Source organism: Ranitomeya imitator, chromosome 3 (genome assembly GCF_032444005.1).
Source record: "Ranitomeya imitator isolate aRanImi1 chromosome 3, aRanImi1.pri, whole genome shotgun sequence".
In the NCBI taxonomy this organism is placed as follows: Eukaryota; Metazoa; Chordata; class Amphibia; order Anura; family Dendrobatidae; genus Ranitomeya; species Ranitomeya imitator.
In genome coordinates this window covers 236,395,645-236,419,558 of record NC_091284.1, presented here as the reverse complement: position 1 = coordinate 236,419,558, position 23,914 = coordinate 236,395,645, and the positions used below count along the sequence as shown (strand labels likewise).

The 23,914-nt window shown below is 43.6% G+C and overlaps 1 protein-coding gene across 1 annotated transcript in view; it reads left to right on the top strand.

Moving 5' to 3' along the window:
• Window positions 1-11,624: 11,624 nt before the first annotated feature.
• CD34 (CD34 molecule) overlaps window positions 11,625-23,914 on the top strand; it is a 178,583-nt gene continuing 166,293 nt past the window's right edge. The window contains exon 1 of the mRNA XM_069756296.1: window positions 11,625-11,827. Within this exon, the coding sequence (XP_069612397.1) occupies window positions 11,752-11,827 (76 nt within the window). The 5' untranslated portion in view covers window positions 11,625-11,751. The remainder of the gene's footprint in view (window positions 11,828-23,914) is intronic.

Here is a 23,914-nt window from a genome sequence, read left to right as displayed (position 1 = left end):
GACAGGATGGGGGCGCAGGATGTGAGCAGCACATGACAGAATGGGGGAGCAGGATGGGAGCAGCCAATGCAGAATGGCGGCGCAGGACAGGAGCACATGACAGAATTGGGGCGCAAGATGGGAGCACATGACAGGATGGTTGCGCAGGATGGGAGCAGCACATGATAGAATGGGGGCGCAGGATGGCAGCAGCACATGATAGAACGGGGGCACCGGATGGAGCAGCACATGACAGATTTGGGGCACAGGATGGGAGCAGCACATGACAGAACAGGGGAGCAGGATGGGAGCAGCACATGACAGGATGGGGGCGCAGGATGAATGCAGCATGTAACAGGATGTGGGGCGCAGGAAGGGAGCAGCACATGACAGGATTGGGGCGCAGGATGGGTGCAGTACATTACAGAATGGGGGCGCAGGATGGGAGCAGCACATTACAGAATGGGGGTGCAGGATGGGAGCAGCACATTACAGAATGGGGGTGCAGGATGGGAGCAGCACATTACAGAATGGGGGTGCAGGATGGGAGCAGCACATTACAGAATGGGGGCGCAGGATGGTAGCAGCACATGACAGAATGGGGGCGCAGGATGGGAGCAGCACATGACAGCATGGGGGCCCAGGATGGGAGCAGCACATGACAGCTTGGGGATGCAGGATGAGGGCAGCACATGACAGGATGGGGGCGCAGGATGTGAGCATCACATGACAGAATGAGGACGCAGGATGTAAGCAGCACATTACAGAATGGGGGAGCAGGATGGGAGCAGCCATTACAGAACGGCGACGCAGGATGGGAGCAGCACATGACAGAACAGGAGCACCGGATGGGAGCAGCACATGACAGAACGGAGGCACAGGATGGGAGCAGCACATGACAGAACAGGGGAGCAGGATGGGAGCAGCACATGACAGAACTGGGGCGCAGGATGGGAGCAGCCATTAGAGAACGGCGGCGCAGGACGGGAGCAGCACATGACAGAACAGGAGCACCGGAAGGGGGCAGCACATGACAGAACGGAGGCACAGGATGGGAGCAGCACATGACAGAACAGGGGAGCAGGATGGGAGCAGCACATGACAGAACTGGGGCGCAGGATGGGAGCAGCACATGACAGGATGGGGCGCAGGATGGGTGCAGCACATGACGGGGTGGGGCGCAGGAAGGGAGCAGCACATGACAGGATTGGGGAGCAGGATGGGTGCAGTACATTACAGAATGGGGGTGCAGGATGGGAGCAGCACATTACAGAATGGGGCGCAGGATGGGAGCACCACATGACAGGATTGGTGTGCAGGATGGGAGCACATGACAAGATGAGGGCTCAGGAAGAGAGTAGCACATGACAAGATGGAGGTGCATAAAACAGGATGAGGGTGCAGGATGGGGGCTGCACATGAAAGGATGGGGGCGCAAGATGGTAGCAGCACATGACAAGATTAGGGCACAGGATGGAAGCAGCACATACCAGGATGGAGACCATATACAGGATGGGGGCGCAGGATGAATGCAGCATGTAACAGGATGTGGGGCACAGGAAGGGAGCAGCACATGACAGGATTGGGGCGCAGGATGGGTGCAGCACATTACAGAATGGGGGCGCAGGATGGAAGCAGCACATTACAGAATGGGGGTGCAGGATGGGAGCAGCACATTACAGAATGGGGGAGCAGGATGGGAGCAGCACATTACAGAATGGGGGCGCAGGATTGTAGCAGCACATTACAGAATGGGGGCGCAGGATGGTAGCAGCACATGACAGAATGGGGGCGCAGGATGGGAGCAGCACATGACAGCATGGGGGCCCAGGATGGGAGCAGCACATGACAGCTTGGGGATGCAGGATGAGGGCAGCACATGACAGGATGGGGGCGCAGGATGTGAGCATCACATGACAGAATGAGGACGCAGGATGTAAGCAGCACATTACAGAACTGGGGCGCAGGATGGGAGCAGCACATGACAGGATGGGGCGCAGGATGGGTGCAGCACATGACGGGGTGGGGCGCAGGAAGGGAGCAGCACATGACAGGATTGGGGCGCAGGATGGGTGCAGTACATTACAGAATGGGGCGCAGGATGGGAGCACCACATGACAGGATTGGTGTGCAGGATGGGAGCACATGACAAGATGAGGGCTCAGGAAGAGAGTAGCACATGACAAGATGGAGGTGCATAAAACAGGATGAGGGTGCAGGATGGGGGCTGCACATGAAAGGATGGGGGCGCAAGATGGTAGCAGCACATGACAAGATTAGGGCACAGGATGGAAGCAGCACATACCAGGATGGAGACCATATACCAATGTAAATGCCCGCCACCTGGGCGTAGAAAGGGTTCAATAGCTAGTTCTATATAATAAAATATAAATGTGTCATGACATACAAGTCTATGTTGCCATACAGTGGAATGAGGATGCATAGATTGATTAATGTATACACAGGAGGCTTTCCTAGAGCATTTTCCACATTTGGTGTTCTCATGTTCTCAGCTGTGCCTCTAAACAGAATCTGTGCCACCATGTGGCATCTTTCTGAGGCCCATTACTTTTCTTTAGAAGCAATCCCTGTGGAGGAAATAAGTACAACATACAGCCTCATAGAATTCTGCCACAGAAGTATAGAGCAGTCTATGAGTACAATATGAGTGCCATATTACAAATCTGTACCGCACAGCCATATGATTGCCAGGCTTGGACTGGCCCATAGGAGAACTGGAGAATCCACTGCTGTGCCTATATGCAAGAGTGGGCCACCACCATCTTATATGAGCGGTACTCATCAAAAGATACTTGCATCAGTATATACAAACAATGGCAGCATCTTATTCATTTAGCAATCTAACCAGTTCATTGTTATGTTAATTTGTGATAAAGGATAATGTCACATTTATTTATTTATTTTTTATATAGCGCTAACATATTACGCAGCGCTTTACAGTTTGCACACATTTTCATCGCTGTCCCCGTTGGGGCTCACAATCTAAATTCCCTATCAAGTGTGTCTTTGGAATGTGGGAGGAAACCCACGCAAACACGGAGAGAACATACAAACTCTTTGCAGATGTTGTCCTTAGTGGGGCTTGAACCCAGGACTCCAGCGCTGCAAGGCTACTGTGCTAACCACTGCGCCACCGTGCTGCCCATTTGCATGTAGTTGAAAAGTGGGGCCCTGGAGTTGGTGACTGGTGGGCCCTTGGCACACCAGTCTGACACTGTATGTCTTGTGGTAGTATAATTTTAAAAAAATGAGAGATCTATTGGCAAAGTCAGAGCAAATACTATTGAAAATCTGTCCTTAGGATAGATCATCAATATCAGAATATTGGGAGTCTGACACCAGGCGTCCCGACTGATCGTCTGTTCTTACCTCCAGCTGCTGCGGAGAACTGCATAAAACTTCCATGCAGTTTCCTTTTTTTCACCACGCTCGCTCGTGTCGTACTTCATCTAAATTCAATTGTAAAACATACATATAAAGGAAATGAAGAACATTCAGCTGCGTTGCTCAGCAACAAGTTGACTCTGGGCTGTATAAGGCAATCTGCATTTCCTTCGCCTACAATATTGTGTCTGCAATGTGAAACTATAACGTGACCAGATCTCCGGGGAAACGCAGGAAGCTAATTAGCGATGTTTATGTTTTTCTACATAATGAATTTATCTTGTATAACAAGGAGGGCATAGTCTCAGCCGGAGCAGGGCTCCTCAAGAACATTTATTAGCAGCACTGGTGGAGCTTAATAAGTAAAATTGCCGATAGGTCATGTGTCAGTCAAAGGGCCATAGCAGGGGTCAGTACACATTCCGCATCTTGAAGTAATCCATGATGCCAATGGAAGGAAAACATTTTCTGAAACAATACCGCCCAATCCAACTGACAGTCCATCCTCAGAATGTATTATTGTCCTAATATTTGTACTTTAGCTGCCCATATTCAAACTTTGAATTTGATCACAATGGGTAATCAGAACCGCTAAGTGCACTCCAGTCCGACTAGTCAAGCTAATTAGAATATGCAGCAAAACAAGAATAAAATGCTGATTTTATTATTACGCTAGCAACTTTCCCTTAACATTGGGGTTGCTAGAAATCAGGGTTTAATAACTTTTGTAGTGTTGTAATTAGTTATTATGGGTAAATCCTGCTGTCAGGTTTCCTTTAAATAGTAAAGTAGCTTTTTGATTTTTTTAATATGTTTTCAGCTCTTTATCTTGGGAAGATCAGTGGAGAGCCTGAGAACCCCCATTAATTGCTCAAAGGACCTCTTAGACGTGTACAGCTCAGGAGACAAGAGCCTATGACTGTTTAAAGAGTATCATACTTGGTAGAGCACTGGTATGAAGGGAGAAATTAAAAATAAATAAAAAAATATTCTTCCTCGCGGTAGCACTGCCCCCTGCAACCTGCCACTTTAGGCACTCGCCTTCAGGTGCGTAAATATGGTCCTGCACTACCGTGATGCAGAAGTCTGATAAATTAAAAGGTACAATAATTGCAGACCAAACACACACTGGGTGACATTTACTAGGAAAAATACACCAGAGATCAACACAAATTGCAGCATAAAGTCTACATGCCATCCACCAAATGCATAAGCTTTTGTCTGAATGCATGGCCAGATTAAAAAGGAACTGTACTTCCAATAAACTTTGCATTAATCAATCGTAAATGTGAACAAAAGAAACTTTCTAATAAATCATATCAGAGAATTCTCTTTTCTTCTCCACTAATGAGCCACTTCTTCCTATACTACCTGGATAGCTCAACTCCATCTTGCTCAAGATAAGATGTCCTGCCAGCACATTGAGGTATCAGATTGCACAGTCTGTTATAATATATGGAGAGGGTAATGGGAAGAAGGAGTGAGCAGCACAGCGAGAAAACAGACAGTGGGAGGCACAGAAGTTTGTGCTGAGCTTTGTAACAAGTCTTTTACCTCCTTCCAGATCTGGATTCACTTCTATACAGCTCAAGATTGCTGTATATTTTCCCCTATGCTGCTGCTGCTTCTATGTTTTAACTAAGGAATGAAGAGCAGGAATCCATCCCTGTATACTGTGCTGTCCATAGAGGAAACAACAGCAGCTAGTCTCCTCCTACTAGCTGGGAGTTAGAAAACTTAAGAGAAAAACCTCTACAGTTCAAAACTACTGAAAATGCAAGCTACAAGACATACAATGGCCAGATACAGTGTTATTCCTCATGTACATACACAGCACAGATTATTCTGAAAAATTACTTGAAAATACAGTTACATTTCAAGGCTCTCAGCAGAATTTCCTATAAAAATGTATGACATTGTCTTCAAGTAAAGAAGGAACACCTTCCTATGATTACTATGATAGAAAATGATTACTATAATAGAAATTTACCGTAGGTTCTAAAAATGCTTTTTCAAATCATGAATTCAATAAAACCTTCCAAGTAGATAGTCATGAAAGTGGTAATGTTATTAAAAAATGCCTAAATGGGTGGTCCGATTTACAAAATTGTCCTTCAGAGACAGGAAATATTCTAAAAATGATAAAACAAGGTATACTCATAAATTCTAACTTGTCCTAGTGTATTTCATCAGTCACTGGCCTTGCTCTGTCCACAGAGAGTGGAAATGATGATGTTCAGCTCTTTCGTGCCCCCAGACAACTATGATTGGCTGCAATTGTCAAGTGCCTGAAACGTAATGTCATCAGCCATGTATTGAATTATGTCCTGTTTCAGTCACGTGATCAGAGCAGTCAGTCATGCGTCTCAGTCAGATGACCAAAGAAAATGATATCATCACTTTTGGAAAGCGATTTCATCACCTTCTTATTTTATAACATTCTTTGCCCATTAAAAATATGATATATATATATATATATATATATATATATATATATATATATGTATATATATTATATATACACTGCTCAAAAAATAAAGGGAACACTTAAACAACAGAATATAACTCCAAGTAAATCAAACTTCTGTGAAATCAAACTGTCCACTTAGGACGCAAAACTGATTGACAATCAATTTCACATGCTGTTGTGCAAATGGAATAAACAACAGATGGAAATTATTGACAATTATCAAGACACACTCAATAAAGGAGTGGTTCTGCAGGTGGGGACCACAGACCACATCTCAGTACCAACGCTTTCTGGCTGATGTTTTGGTCACTTTTGAATATTGGTTGTGTTTTCACATTCGTGGTAGCATGAGACGGACTCTACAACCCACACAAGTGGCTCAGGTAGTGCAGCTCATCCAGGATGGCACATCAATGCGAGCTGTGGCAAGAAGGTTTGCTGTGTTTGTCAGCGTAGTGTCGAGAGGCTGGAGGCGCTACCAGGAGACAAGCCAGTACACCTGGAGACGTGGAGGGGGCCATAGGGGGGCAACAATCCAGCAACAGGACTGCTACCTCAGCCTTGGTGCAAGGAGGAACAGGAGGAGCACTGCCAGAGCCCAGAAAAATGACCTCTAGCAGGCCATAAATGTGCATGTGTCTGCACAAACACTTAGAAACCGACTCTATGAGGATGGTCTGAGTGCTCGACGTCCACAGATGGGGGTTGTGCTCACAGCCCAACACCGTGCAGGATGCTTGGCATTTGCCACAGAACAAGATTGGCAAATTTGCCACTGGCGCCCTGTGCTCTTCACAGATGAAAGCAGGTTTACACTGAGCACATGTGACAGACGTGACAGAGTCTAGAGACGCCGTGGAGAGCGATCTGCTGCCTGCAACATTCTTCAGCATGACCGGTTTGGCAGTGTGTCAGTAATGGTGTGGGTTGGCATTCCTTTGGAGGGCCGCACAGCCCTCCATGTGTTCGCCAGAGGTAGCCTGACTGCCATTAGTTACCGAGATGAGATCCTCAGACCCCTTGTGAGACAATATGCTGGTGCTGTTGGCCGTGGGTTCCTCGTAATGCAGGACAATTCCGGACCTCATGTGGTTGAAGTGTGTCAGATGTTCCTGCAAGATGAAGGCATTGAAGCTATGGACTGGCCTGCCCATTCCGCAGACCTGAATCCAATTGAACACATCTGGGGCCTCATGTCTCGCACCATCCACCAACGTCACGTTGCACCACAGACTGTCCAGGAGTTGGCGGATGCTTTAGTCCAGGTCTGGGAGAAGATCCCCCAAGAGACCATCTCATCAAGAGCATGCCCAGGCATTGTAGGGAGATCATACAGGCACGTGGAAGCCACACACACTACTGAGCATCATTTGTCTTGAGGCATTTCCAATGAAGTTGGATCAGCCTGTAACTTCATTTTCCACTTTGATTTTGAGCATCATTCCAATTCCAGACCCCCATGGGATATTAGTTATGATTTATGTTGATCATTTTAGGTTTTATTTATTCTCAACACATTCCACTATGTAATGAATAAAGATTTACAACTGGAATATTTCATTCAGTGATATCTAGGATGTTGGATTTTAGTGCTCCCTTTATTTTTTGAGCAGTGTATATATATATATATATATATATATATAAATGTATATACAGTATATACTTAGTAAATGATACTCAGCAGTGTGTATTGCCTCCTCGTGCCTGTATGACCTCACTTCAATGCCGGGGCATGCTCCTGATGAGGCAGTGGATGTTTTCCTCAGGGATCTCCTCCCAGGCATGGATTAAAGCATCAGTCAACTCTTGGACAGTCTGTGGTACAATGTGGCGTTGGTGGATTTATGCCAGTCCATTGCATCAATGCCTTCATCATGCAGGAACTGCTGGCACACAGAGTACTGTCATGCATAAAAAGGAACCCAGGGCCAATGCACCTTGTCTCACATTGGGTCTGAGGATCTCAGTCAGGGCACCTCTGGCTAGCACATGGAGGGCTGTGCGGTCTGCCAAATAAATGCTTCACCACACCATTACTGACCCACTGCCTAACGGTCATGCTGGGAGATGTTGCAGGCAGCAGAATGTTCTCCACGGCGTCTTCAGACTCTGTTACATCTGTCACAAGTGTTCAGTGTGAACCTGCTCTCATCCATGAAGAGCACGGGGCCAATGTGGAATCTGCCAATGTTGGTGTTCTCTGGAAAATGCCAATCGCCCTGCACAGTGTTGGGCTGTAAGCACCTCACACCACCCTCATGAAGTCTCTTTCTGACAGTTTGAGCAGACATATGGATGTTAGTGGCCTGTTTAAAGTCATTTTGCAGGGCTCTGGCACTGCTCCTCCTGTTCCTCCATGCACAAGGGATTAGGTAAAGGTCCTGCTGCTGGGTTGTTGCTTTCCTATGGCCCTCTCTGCGTCTTCTGGTGTACTGGCCTGTCTCTTGTTATCTGCTCCATGCTCTAGACATTTTGCTGACACAGCTACCCTTTTTGCTAAAGCTCACATTGATGTGCCATCCTGGATGAGCTGCACTACCTGAGCAACTTCTGTGGGTTGTAGACACCACCTCGCCCTACTGTATAGTGCCACTAGCGGTGAGAGCAATGACACAATGCAAAAGTGACCAAAACAACAGCTAAAAAGGATGAGAACAGAGAAATGGTCTGTGGACACCCCATGCAGAACCATTTTTATAGGGGTTGACTTGCAAATTGTTCATCATTTCTACCTGTTGACTATTCCATTTACACAACAGCAGGAGATAATGATTCACAATCTGTGTTGCTTCATGTGGATTTCACAAAAGTGTGGTTGACTTGGAGTTACACTGTGTTGTTCAAGTGTTTCCTTTATTTTTTAGAACAGTATATATATATATATATATATGCATATATATATATATATATATATTCCATAGACTGCACTCATATAACTCTATCAAGCGAAAAATAAAAGTAATATTTGATATCACTATAACGACACTTTGATACAAATTGAATATCGTAAGCACAAAATGGTGAAATTGTTTTTGTTCAATGCTACCAAATTCAACACTATCAGCTGTTTTAATGGAAAAGGAAGAGTTATAACTCTTAGAAGGTGAGGAGAAGAAACAAACAAGCATGAACTATGGTTATGCAGCACCCCAGGGTTCTGGTCGTTGCAGTAATGTCATTTCCCTCTAGGGGGAGTGATGTTACGTTTGGAGGCAAAGAAGGAAACTGAAATCCTGGTATCACAAACATACAACACATTTCATACTCCAGTCCACCATGGGGAGCTATGCTCCTATTTATTAGGGCACTCCTCACTCTTAGGTAAAACTGGTGGCCTGGAGAGGGAGTTAGGCAGTTGCTGGCTGAGCTTTGCTCAGGTAGTTGGTCCCTGTCAGAGATCCAGACGGAAGGTCACGGAGCTGTGCCTGCCCCTCGTGCGGCAGTTCCTAAGAAAGGACACGAACAGAGAACTGTATTGTAGAGATGGTGAAGAAGTCATACCAAAGGAGTGGATACCAGAAGGAGTTCTGCCCTGCACAGGCTGCCTCCTTCTTAGGCACAGGATCCCGGTAGCCGAAACACCGAGGGAGCAATAGTCCTTTAAACCTTGCTCCAGAGACCGGCAGGACAGCTAATTGCAAGTTACTGATCCGCCCTATACCCAGGAGGCAAGGTGGCACCCACCTAAAGCCACCGGTCATACGGGTTTGTCCTATCCATCTGGGGGACAGAGAGAGAGACATAACATTGATCACATCTACAACATCTGTGAGGACCTTATAAGAAGCTTAGCAGTAATGTACTACAACACCAAGGCACTAGAGGAAGGCTACTGATTTCTAGCTGGACAAGGGGACTCTTGATTTGCCTCCAAACTGGCCAGACTCTGCCAGCCCTGTGATCTGGTGCTCTGGACTGTGGATGCTGAAGCCTTCAGTAAAAGGTAAAGAGACTGCAACCTTGTGACCTCGTTCTTCACTGTGCCTCACGCCATCCACCATCTAAACACTGGGAAGCCCTGGGGACATACTTCACCTGTGGGAAGGTATACCATCTAGCTGCCATAACATCCTTAAAGCAGCGTCAGTCACGCTGACCGAATACCACAGGTGGCATCACGAACATATCCCTTTAAAGACCTTTCCTCCCTTTTACACGGACGTCCCAGGGCCACGGACCGGATCAGCCACCGTGACATCCCCTTGAGAACCGAAGGACCCGGTACCGAGTACCCCACTGCCCTGACGGGCCGCTCCAACTTCATCTCCAAGTGGTTGAAGTCTCAGTAAACCCCTTCAAGAAATATGTCGGTCCAAAACCTAGGAGATAACTTGGAAATATTTACAATGTAAATAGCTATGAAATATGAATGAATGAATGAAATATGAATGAATGAAATATTTACAATGTAATATAGTACAATGTGAAATTTTAAATAAATATGATACAGGAAAGAAATATATCTTGGTACCGTGTTAGCCAGTGGATAGAAAAATATTTAGAATTGAGAGTCCTCAGTAGTTGATACCTTTTAATGGCTAACTGAAAAGATGGTAACAAATTGCAAGCTTTTGAGACTACACAGGTCTCTTCATCAGGCAAAGACTAAAACAAATTCTGAAGAATCACATATTTATGCACAACATAGTATAGGGAAAAAAAATAAAGAGGGGAAAAAAAACCATGGATAAGCCAGGTGACATGAAGCAGAATTACCATGGGTGATAAACAGTTACGTCCATAAATATTGGGCCAATTCTTAGATAAGGATTGTTTTATTGTCCTGTGATTAGGGTCTCTGTTGTAATGACCCTTCATGGTCTGAGGGGCAAGTTCCTTAGTTGATGTAAAAAGACATAAATCCATGTGACACATTCATTCCTGCAGTGTGAGTGTCAAAGGTCGTCATCAGTTTATATTCCCAGACTCTCCTGTCTTTCTGCGATTTGAAGTTTCCTTTCAATACAAGTAATTTCATGTCCATAATGTTATGATTTGGGAGACAGAAATGTATTGCTACAGGTAGATCCATTCTTTTTTCTCTTATTGTATGGCGATGGGAGTTCATTCTTGTTCTAAGCTTCTGCCCTGTCTCCCCCACATACAGACCACCAGTTGGACATTTAGTACAAATAATTAGGTGCACCACATTAGAAGTGACGCAGCTGAAAGTACCTGGGATCTTGTAGTCCTGATGTGAATTGGGGATCTTTATCTTGTCCGTGGTCATTATACGTTAGCAATTAAAAGGTATCAACTACTGAGGACTCTCAATTCTAAATATTTAAATAAATATGATCATTTTAAACCATAATGAAGCTGCTTCATATTCGTCACAAATCAGAGTACTCACTTTCATTTAAAGGAGGTTTCTACTTTCACAAAACTGGATCCTGGTTAGGTGAGCAGTGTTTGTCTTTGTTTTTTTTTAATTCTACGCAGCCATTTGGGTACCAGTTTTGTTATAAACCCCTTTAAAAAGTGTTCTTTCTCGTAGAATACAACTAATCTGAATTTTTTGCTTTTCTACAGAATACAAGGTAATACAATAAATAAATAATGTCCAGTATTTCTCAATAGTAAAGAGAAAAAGCGAAGAATGGTCATCACCTTCTATCCAGTGGTGATATTTACTGTTTCTGTGGAGGGTTTAAGTTGGAGAAGTAGGAGATATCCTTGCACGAAAGGTTAATCCTCCCCCTACTTTACGTAATTGCATGGAAGGGGGGCACATAACATATCATATGAAACATGGGATCTTTGTAACTCCACCTCACTAGTGCTGGAGGCTGGAACACACACAACACTCTCTCTGTGCAGCTCTGACCTTGCAGGGCACTCACTCACTGCAACCCAGGAGCTGCTTCCCTCTGCTCAGACTACTCCTGACACACAAGATGCTTCCCTGCAATCTTAGGACCTGGACAAAGGGGAACATCCTACTGGCTCTGATAAGCCTCCTGACTTTGCCTGGTGAGTAGCAGTACCTGCATGAGATAACTTGCTATAGATGCTCCATTGTGTGGCACTGGTATTCTGCAGAGTTGTCAGGAAAGTATAGTGTACAATCTTCCTACAATCCCATACTGCGCTGTACTCTAAAGCAGGTATGGATTTTTTTTTTGCGCAATGTCAATTGCATAAATCAAATCAGCACAATTTAGTTGCTGAGTCGGCTCCGATTTCTACAGAATTGTACCTGGAATATCTCAATGTCGCTTTGTGCAGAAGGGCAGTGGAATTCTTTTGCAAGTAAGTTGGATAGCGTATGTTCAATATATTTGCCACCTCCTCTTCTTCCAAGACGTGCGCAAATTTGAATGTGTCAGAAAAAGTGTTGGCAAGCTTGGTACAAATGGCACATCGCTGGACCACTATACTTCTTAATACAAATGCACTCAATGAATGAATAGGCACCATTCAATTATTGTGTCATTATTGACTGAACATATAATGTCATACAATAAACAAGTATTTACAGTATTTAGCTGTCTATGGCAGCAGCTCTCAACCTACTGCAGGCGTACCACTGGCGAAACGCTTTGTACCCTCAGGGGGTACACACTACAAATAAAAAAGGGGGAGCACCTGGTAGTGGCGGAACACCAAACCTCAATTGCCACATTGGTAGGAGCGCTCGAGGGCTGGCGAGTAGCCAGTGTATAAATTGGATGTGTGCTATCCGATGTTTTATCAGATAACACTAGCTCTAATGTTATACTATAGAGCAGTGCAGACTAGCGTTTATTTTCTCATACCGAGTCGGCATGAGAAAAAAATAGCTGCATGCTGCGATTGGCAGCGCACACCCATACAAGTCTATGGGTGCATGCAAAACATCAGACTGCACTCAGATGGTATCTGAGTGCAGTCCCACATATGCCAACCCGCAGAATGGAGAAATTAAGTTCTCCATCTTCTCCGCACCTACGATTTGATTCTCGCATGCAAGAGAATCGGATCATAGTAAAATGTCGTACTCAACTCACGCTCGCAGAAGAGTTTGATCCGAGGGTCATTTGCATGTACCATCCAATTCTCTCGCATGAGAGAATCATCAGATACTACTCGCCAGTGTGAGCGAGCCCTAACCAACTCAGCATGAGTAGAGTGAGGAAGGCGTGGTCGGACATCAGTGGAAGTGTAGAGGTTCAATTGACAAGAGGAAGGTGCTGCAGGGAAACCATTGTGTAGGTGTCAGGTCTGAATGGGAGAGGCTGGAAGTGTTGCAAGCAGAGTAGTACAGCCAAAATACAACCAGAGTACAGTGTAGAATTTGGAAAGGTAGAGTTAGATTGCAGAGGTTTCAAAAAGTCAGACAGTAAAAAGAGAGATGGTGCTGGAAAGTATTAGGACTTTATACAGTATATGCAGTATGAGGTTGTCTACATACACTAGGATCTGGTCTGGGATCTGTATACAATAGGGCTTTGCCAGCTGTCTTTGTATCCAGCGCGGTCCAGTCTAGTGTCTATGTACATTAGGGTCCGGTCTGCAGTCGGTATATACAGGGGAGTTTGTATAACGTGGAGTCCAATTTTAATTTTTATGGTAGAGGGTAGTTTGTATACTATGGGGTCTGATATGGGATCTGTAAACCCTGAGGTCCATATAGATTTCTGTATACTGTCAAGTCTATATAATGGGGCTATGGCCAGGGGCATGTATCTTTACTTAGAATGTCTGGTGTGTGGTCTGCATTAATTTTGGGGGATGCTGATGGAGTCCATCTGTCCTAATGTCATAGGTTGGCAATATGTCTACATAACTGAGTGAAGCAGTATAAATACATTTGCCTGAGCTTTTGCTTCTTACTTGAGCTCAGAATCCATCTCACAATCTCGCTGTGCTGGATGTTACATCACGGACACTAAGGCTGCCCATACACATTAGATGGCTGTCAGCCAAATGATACTTCAAGTGATCTTGTCTGGCTCTCCCATACACAGGAGAGCTCGCTTGGCCAAGCACTCCTATATTCTCTGTGTGAGGGCCGCCATCTGATAGGTCGGCCACCGGTTTAGCTCCAGGAGAACAATGCTATCAACAGTCTGAACATGGATAAGCATGATCTACATATCTCCAGATCATCAATAGATGTAAAAACTTTATTTAGTGAATATATGTTGTATTCCCATCTTAGACATTTATGCATTAGATTGTGAGCCCCAATGGGGCCAGTGATGCTGATGTCTGTAAAGCTCTGTGGAATTAATGGTGCTATATAAGTAAATAAATACGTGCATATCCACGGGATCTACTATAATGTCTGATCAGTGGTGTACTGCTAAAGGTGGCCATAACTCAACGTGACCCACCCGACACCAAACTTTCAACTGTATCTGGATCAATAATCCAGATACATTTGAAAGCAGTGATGGCGCAGGGAGCTGTCAGCGATCTCCTCCATTATTCTCCCTGTGCATTTGAGCTCTGATGTCACTGCATCGCGCCTGCGCTACGGAGCTTCAGAGCACATGCTGCAGAGATCGGAGCTGCAGAGTGACGGAAAGAGGCGAGTAGTTTTCTTTCTTTTTTTAAATCAATGAGTACATTGTACTAATGGAGGTGATCACACTCTTTGGAGGGCTATGTGGGGGGCCATTATACTATTTGGAAGGCTGTGTAGGGGCCATTACATTATACTGTTTGTTGTGCTACATGAGAGCCATAGAGCTATGATACTGTTTGGATGGCTATGAGGGGGCCATTATACTATTTGGAAGGCTAAGTAGGGGGCCATTATACTCTGTGGTGTGCTATGTGGGGGGCATTGTGTTGTGTGGGGGCTGTTATACAGTGTAGTAGAAAATTATTCTATGAGGTAGGCTGTGGGAAGCCATTATTCAGTATGAGGGCTTATATACAGTGTCAGAGCCATTATATAGTGTGAAGAGCTGTGTGGGGGGCAACCTTTCTGTGCAGAAGGCGGTGTGGGGTTCATCACACTTACTGGAGGGCTGTGTGGGGCCATCATACTGTGTGCAGGGTTGCGGGGTTTCATCATACTGTGTGGGGGCCACGCTACTGTATAAAGGACCATTCTACTGTACTACTTTATGGAGACTATGTGGAGGCCTCATCCTGTGTGGGAGGACTGGTTAGAGCCATCATACTGTGTGTGGGGAACTGTGGGAGCCATCATACTGTTTTGGAGTTACTATGGGGGATTCATTCTGTGTGTGGCATCTGTCAGGGTATCATACTTTGTGGGAGAAGGGAATTGTGGGGTCATCACATGTGTGTGTGTGTGGAAGGCACTGTGGGGTATCATACTGTGATTGGTGGGCATTTTTGTTGGCATCATGCTGTATGGGGGTGATGAAAGGGTTTAAGAACATCAACATGCTTCAATGTGTGGGGGGTTTAAAATAGGACTTTTGCTATGGGGGCCCATGATTTGTATGTACACTTCTGTGTCTGATAGATGCTTAACCACCTCGGGGCACTGCATTGATCTCTTGAAAAGAGTGAACCACACCATTGTACCAATCCCCTGATGATGCTAGAAACTTAGTGAAACATGTTGGGCAGACTTTTGGAGCATATGGTTCTGATTTAAATCAACCTACAGTATTGCCAGGCTTTAATGAAATTGACTAACTGAGGCACATAAGGTACTGTTACTGTAAGTAACTGAATAAATTACCTAGCTGCTGTGTGTTGGGTGTGATTTTAATCTTTTGGGAATTAATTATCAAGTTTCAATATGTACCTTTTGAATAAATATAATGTATAGTTTTAATTTATAGTGGCCTCTTAGTGAAGTGTAGGTTTGATATTAGGCATAAACCTTTTTAGTAACTTTTTTTTGTTATCTGGTGTATTTATAACCCCGCCACTGCTTTTCCATGCCCATAAGGGCAGTGAGTGCCTGACTGTCTCCCCATAGAGGGGCAGAGCATGTGGAGAAAGATGAAAGCAGCGCTCTCCTCTTGAATAGATTTGAGAGCACCTTATCGTTTAGAGCGCCTATTATCCAATTGGAACCAATAATTGCAGCAGTAATATGCTGCCCTGGGACTTTTACCTTTAGGTGAATGGCCACTGTCTCCAATGACTTTAATAAGGAGGATCCATGCATGTGGAAAAAGAACACCCACATGTAGCAATTGGAAAATATAAAAATGTTTTTCTCAGCTTTACAATGACATGTCAGTAATTTTCTGAGATATCAGAAAAAAATGTTAGAAGATAACAGGGGCTTCATCTGCAACTCACATAAAAATACTAAAGTGTGTTTATATTACAAGGCATTTAAAGGTTCTTTCTAAAATCTATAGTATATTGATGGTCTACCCTAATCATAGGCCATTAATGTGCAGTAAGTTGGGGCCGAACTTCAGGACCCACACAAGTCAGCAGGAAGAAGCATCCATTGTATTCCCACGAGCATAAGGGCTTCTTCAGCGTTTATCAATCCACTGAAGCATGTCTGGTTGTTGGGTACTGCAGCTATGCTTTGTACTGTGGCATGTCTGATACTGCAGTTAACCTCAAATAAGATGTCTTGGAGGGAACCTTTTTAAACTATGCATTTCAGAGAATGGAAAAAATAGGGAGAGACCTGATTAATCTGGCTTCTTCCCACCCTGCTCCCAGGACTCTGGAGTCGGTAAGCCAAACCACCGACTCCGACTCTGACTCCGACTCTAACTCCAACTCTGACTCCACAGCACTGCTTCACTATTGAGCATGTACATAAAGTGCAGCACAGATTCATTTCAAATAAAAGCTGTGATCCTGAGATCAGGAACAGATCAGACATTTTTAGGACATTTCATAATTTTCACAAATTATTATGAAAACATTTGCAGCACATCCTGCAATGTACTACTGTGCCAAATTTATTATATATTGCCAGAGTCAGAGTTGGTCCCTTTTATACCGACTCCAATTCCACCAAAATCGACGCCGACTCCGACTCAAACTCCACGACTCCAACTCCACAGGCCTGCTGGTTCCAATAGATTGGCACTTCTCATGTCTCTTCCCATGTCACAAATAAGACAGACCTGTAAATCAACAGAAGCGGGGCAGAGAGAAGCTGTCCCGGGTCTCTCTATAGTCCCTGGCTGGTATTTTAAACTATGATTTCCTTATATAATACTACTGCATTTCTTAGTAAAACAAACCTGACTGTAATTGCCCAGCCAGACTCTGATTCATGATGCCAGTAGTTTAGACAGCATGAATCTAATGATAGTTGGACCAGTGGTCGTTTAAAGAGCTTTTCGGCTCACAGACTTCTGGCGTCTATTGATCAGTGCTAGCTTAAAATAATACTCTCCCTCGCTGGGTCCAATTCACTGCCACAGCTCTGGTGTTTCTGTATTGGCTGAATCAGTGTGGTCATCATCACTACAGTGCACATCACCGCTGCTTCTTCTTATATGACGTTCCTCTTTGTACCAGTTACATTTATATATTTTGTGAATTTATTAGAAGCATTGACATATTTATTGGAAAAGAGTTAACAGTTGCCCTTCGCCTTACTAATAAATTTGTGGCCCAGGTGGAGGGACACGTGCGAACATTGTCCAGTCTCCATCATTTCTCAAAAACAGTGCTAAGGAACGCCCTTCCTGTTTAATGTTTCCATTAAGTTACTTGAGCCTCACACTACAGATGTGTAAATGAATTTGAGAAAGTGCCAGAACTATAGAAAAAAAAATCAGCAATGGAACAGAATACACCACTTGCAACCAATTTAGCCTTGCTTTGATGTTAAGGAAACTTAAAACAAGTTTGGCACGAATTGTGTCTCCAGTGTGGAAATATCAGGACTTTGGAGAAGACTTGGTTCTTTCCCATGTAGCACATGTTGACATTTGAGTAACAGTTTAATTATATTTTGTAAATACATTAAACTGATAATTGGACAGTTCTGCATCTCATCGGTGCTGGTTTGTATCTTCTACTGCAATAATTGACATGTAATTGCAGTAAATGGACAACATAACATACAACAAACGGAGGATTAAAGCTGATCTGTCACCAGATTTCACAATACAAACTCTAATTAATAAATACAGTAGGGAAACTAAGTATTTGATAAACTGCAGATTTTGCAGGTTTTCCCATTTACAAAGAATGGAGAGGTCTGTAATTTTTATCATGGGTACACTTCAACTGTGAGAGACAGAATATAAAAAAAATGCAGAAAATCACATAATGTGTTTTTTGCATAATTAATTTGTACTTTATTGCATGAAATAAGTAATTGATACAATGCAAAAACAAAACTTAATATTTGGTACAGAAACCTTAATTTTGCAATTAGAGGGATCAGACGTTTCCTGTAGTTCTTGACCAAGTTTGCACACACTGCAGCAGGGATTTTTGCCCACTCCTCCATACAGATCTTCTCCACCTATTTCAGGTTTCGGGGTTGTCAACGGGTAACATTGAGTTTCAGCTCCCTCCAAAGATTTTCTATTGGGTTCAGGTCTGGAGACTGGCTAGGCCACTCCAGGACCTTGAAATGCTTCTTACGGAGCCACTCCTTAGTTGCCCTTGCTGTATGTTTCAGGTCATGGTAATGCTGGAAGATCAAGCCATGACCCATCTTCAATGCTCTTACTGAGGGAAGGAGGTTGGTGGCCAAAATCTTGCGATACATGACCCCATTCTTCCTCCCTTCAAGACAGTGCAGTCATCTGGACCGCTTTGCAGAAAATCACCCCCAAAGTATGATGTTTCCCACAAAATGCTGCAAGGTAGGGACGAAGTTCTTGGAGTTGTACTCATCTTTCTTCTTCCTTGAAACAGTTGATACCAAAACAGTGGAGTTGATACCAAAAAATTTTATTTTGGTCTCATCTGACCACACAACCTTCATCCATACCTCCTCTGAGTCATCCAGATGGTCATTGGCAAACGTCAAATGGGCATGGACATGTATTGGTGTGAGCAGTGGGACCTTGTATGCCCTTCAAGATTTTAATCCTTGACGGCTTAGTTTGGTACTAACTGTAATTTTTGGGTCTGTGGTCCCAGGTCTCTTCAGGATATTGAGCAGGTCCTACAGTGTAGTTCTTGGCTGATTCCTGGGCTTTTTCAGAATCATTCTTACCCACGAGGCGAGATCTTGCGTGGAGCCCAAGACTGAGGAAGACTGACAGTCATCTTGTTTCTAAAATTTTCTAATAATTGAGCCAACATGTGTTGCTTTCTCGTTAATCTGCTTGCCTATTGTCCTGTAGCCCATCCCAGCCTTGTGCAGGTCTGTGATTTCATCCCTGGTGTCCTTAGACAGCTCTTTGGTCTTGGCCATGGTGGAGAGGTTGGCATTTGATTGATTGAGTGTGTGGACAGGGGCCTTTTATAGAGGTAAGGAGTTCGAAAAGGTGCAATTAATACAGGTAATGAGTGCAGAGAAGGAGGGATTCTTAAAGAAAAACTAACAGGTCTGTGGGAGCCAGAATTCTTGCTGGTTGGTTGGTGATCAAATACTTATTTCATGCAATAAAATGCAATTATTTAAAAATCATATAATGTGATTTTCTGTTTTTTTTATTTTTAGATTCGGTCTCACAGTTGCAGTGTACCTATGATAAAAATTACACACCTCTCCATTCTTTGTAGGTGGGAAATCTTGCAAAATCGGCAGTGTATCAAATACTTATTTCCCCACTAATGATCTCTTAGACTTGATGAAGCAGATGTGCTCACTTTGTAAATTTAAATCAGAAACTTAGGGTTATTCAGTTTGAAAAAACAAAGGCTTAGAGGCGATATAATTACAATGTACAAAACATTTTTACACCCAGGCCTGCAACCCGGAAACGTGACATGGGAGCATCCTCTGCGTCAAGAGGAAAGAAGGTTTAATCATAATCACAGATGCAGATTCTTTACTGTAAGAGCAGTGAGACTATGGAAATATCTGCCACATGATATTGTAAATTAGTAATGGTTAATTCACTACTAAATTACAAGGAGGCTTGGATGATTTTCTTAAAGAATACGATATTACAGGTCATGGCACTAGATTCTGTGACAGGATGTTAATCCAGGACTAGTCTTATTGCCGTATGAGGAGTCAGGAAGGATTTTTTCCCTTATGTGGGGCAATTGGCATCTCCTTCATGGGGTTTTGCCTTTCTATGGATCAACACATTAAGTTATAGGTTGCTGATGTTAATATTGGGCAACTTTCACAAAGGACTACACATTGATTCTGACATGAATTATCAAAACAACATCAGCCTCATCAGGTAAGAGATGTCAAATTAATAGTGTTTGCAGTTTTTGTTGTGAAATCTTATGACAGATTCCCTTTAACCATGGTCTAAAGTACTTGTCTCCCTAAAAACAATGAATTTGATAGTTTGTAAACTAGCAACCGGATTACAGTATTAAATATCTCTGAGACCTGGTGAGGCTGGTGTATAGACTTTCATGATCAATGGCAAAATGGCTTTATTATCCTCTAATTAAAAGGAGCATTTTATGCATACAGCCTATTTTACTATTGCATGGACAAATGCGATCCAAATATTAGCTCAAACTCGGACATGCTGCGATCTTTATCTCGGACTGTCTTTGTTCGAGGAAAAAATATGACATGTGCACTGCCCTTATTAGGCTAGGTTCACATTGCGTTCATTGACTACGTTAAACGGACTACATTACACCGCGGCATAACGCGGTGTAACATAGTCCGTTAACTCCGCCATTGAATGCAATGCGAACGCATCGCTAGCGCACGCCCACAATGGGCGTGCGCTATCGATGTGCCGTCTTTTGAGTGACGGACCTGAGACGCTGGCTGCAGCATTTCCGGGTCCGTCACTGCTAGCGCAGATGGAGCTAGCAGATGCTCCATCTGCGCTAGCGTGATGTAGCGCAGACACTTGCGCTAGCAGCAGCCCGTTAGCATATGTGCTGAATGGGCTGCTGCTAACGCAATGTGAACCTAGCCTTAGAGAATAACATTAGTGCAAGTACAATCCAATTTTTGGTCAAACTACCGCCGTCACACCAAAAATGAGGTCGTCTACACTTGCCCTTAAGGACATTCAGATCAAGTGGACTACAGCGCACTTTTCAGTATCAGCCAGATGTAATTGCCCTCAGGCAGGCCAAAAATAAACAGAATTAGTTTAAAGAAGTTGACTTTAAGGCACAGACTGAGGCCTCAGACACGAGGTCTATTCTCCTTGTGGAGAATGCGAAGTTGGCACAAGGAGATTTATAGTCTTTGCAGTACTACCTTGGGAATTTGAATATGCAAATAACCTCTTCAAAGAGGAAGAGAACACATATTTCATGGTTTTTGCCCTTTTACTTTGCACTAATGAGAAGCAAAAACCCAGAAACACGTGTCTGCAAATAGAGATTCTGGTTTGGCATTTTATCCTAAGTCAAGGACCTTTTAAAAGCTTCATATTGATTTTCGGAACTTCTTCCTTCATAGGTGTCAGTAGAGATCCAGTCCTCTGAAGATGATATTTGCACATTTAAATGTCTGGAGGCGCATTACATGGCTTATAAGTCTCCCTATGTCAACTTGGTATGCTCAACAAGGATAGTCTAATATCAAAGAATGTATTTTGGATTCTCAGTCAGTTTATTCCCAGCAAATAATCCATCTCTGTCTCAAGTCTTTAATGCAATATAACTGTCTTTTCTTTACTGCTCGATTATATATTTGTTAGAACAAAATGGTGGAAAACATTATTCAAGTACTAAGTTTTAACTTTATGGCTTCTTGCGTCTTTCTCCATTCAGTCAACCACTTACTAATTCCCTATAAGTTGTTATATTTCCTAACACAATCAAATCACCGATTAGCAAACTGTTGTACGAACAACATGTGCACACTTAGAAGAGATAGCAAACCACACATTACTTAGTCTCCCGACAACATATCTTCTTAGACATCTGTTTATCTGCATGTGCAGATATGCCATCCATAATTTCACGCTACATTTTAGATCTAAAGTACGTTTACCCACAACGGAAATCCATCCATCATACATTTTAACTGCAAGTCACACGAGCTGACTGCCCCTAAATTAATTGGTGCAACATAAACTCCTCTGTGCCTAAAAGTGGATGCACAAGTCTCAAATTATTGGGAATGCTAAACTACTATGTAAAAGTTTTTGTTCGGGTTGTGAAGCTAAGACTTCTGCCCAGTTTTATGTTTCATAGCCTGTAGCATGACCCTCTTTTCAATCTCATGTAGTGTAATCACGGTCAAAAACAGTAACCCTAATATTAATGGACTACCTTTAGGACAGGCCATCAGTATCAGAGTGTTGGGGGTCCAAATCTAGAGATTGGATTAGCTGTTTGAAATGGCCATGACACACCAGGGAGCATCTCATTCCCAAAATTATTTGCCAGACACAGCTTTGAATTTTTTTATTTGCTGCTATATATGAATTCCATTTCCGTGAATTAGACTGAGCTGTTTTTCCAGCACAACCACTCCTGATAGTATAATGTATGGCAGTATGATGACACAGTGGTTAGCACTGCAGGGGTCCTGAGTTCAAATCCCACCTTGGACAACATCTGCAAGGAGCTTGTATGTTCTCCCTGTGTTTGTGTGGGTTTCCTCCTGGTTCTCCGGCTTCCTCACACACTTCAAAGACATACTGATAGGGAATTTAGATTGTGAGCCCCATCAGGGACAGTGATGATGATCTCTGTAAGTACAGTGTGATATGATAGTGCTATATAAGCAATGCATAATAAATAAATAAGTGAACCCTTAATCCACTGATCGTCAGAGATGCCAAGATTCAAACCCCTATTTTGGGGTGCATCATGTAGTGGTGGTGGGATGATGGAGGTCCTTGGATTGGAAGCCCTTAATAATTTGCAAAACACATAGTAGGGTCCAGGACGAAGCGTGTGTCAGGCGTGAAATGCTTGTATGGTCCATAGGCTCTTAGTGTTCCACATGCTTCCTTGCTGTACTTTTATGTTTTTGAAATAAAGTCTGCTGAATTTTAATGTACTAGTGAGTTCCGCAATATATCCTACTTATGTGTTTTGCAATTGTTCTCTGAACTCTCTGTCTTTTTGCTGAGCACTACTAAAGTGTAATGGGTATTGTTTTCTGTTGTGTGCCAGAATTGATTTTTTTAACGGGAATCTGCCACCTGGTTTTTCCAATATAAAGTACGACCAGCACCTTTAAGCCCCCTTTTACAGCATTCTAGTATGCTGTATGAATGTCGGCAATCCCATCTGCAAAGCACAAAAAAGACCTTTTATTAGAGTCACAGACGGCACAGTCCAGTCCGATGGATGTCTTTGGTATTGATCCAGCGCCTTGTCTTCTTATGATTGCAATCCTCTTTCCCTGCTTAAGGTGGGATGCGTCCTACCTCATCCACACCGTGTCCCCTAACACACTCCTGTGTAGGCGTACTTCTCTTTGGCATGCCAAGGTACTTACTGCGCATGTGCTGGGAAAGGCCACAGAGCGCCGATGACTCATAAGTAAAACTGGTGCATGCGTACTACAATACTTTGCTCTACCCTTGTTCAGATGAAGCAGGGAAGGAGGACAGCGATCATAAGAAGAGAGGCGGGCCAGATCAAGATCATAGATGTCCATCAGACCAAACTGCCTTATCTGTGAGTACATTAAAAGGTCTTTTTTGTGCTTTGCAGAATGGATTGCGGACAAACTGTACATACAGCATGGGCAGCATGGTGGCGCAGTGGTTAGCACTGCTGCCTTGCAGCGCTGGAGTCATGGGTTCTAATCCTACCCAGGACAACATCTGCAAAGAGTTTGTATGTTCTCTCCGTGTTTGCGTGGGTTTCCTCCGGGTACTCCGGTTTTCTCCCACAATCCAAAGACATACTGATAGGGAATCTAGACTGTGAGCCCCATCGGGGACAGCGATGATAATGTGTGCAAACTGTAAAGCGCTGCTGAATATGTTAGCGCTATATAAAAATAAAGATTTATTTATTATTTACAGCATAACATATTATTGAGAAAAAGGGCTTAAAGGTGCTGTACATACTTTATATTGGGAAAACTTGGTAACAATTTCCCTTTAAGATTGATTATCTCGGGAAATTAAG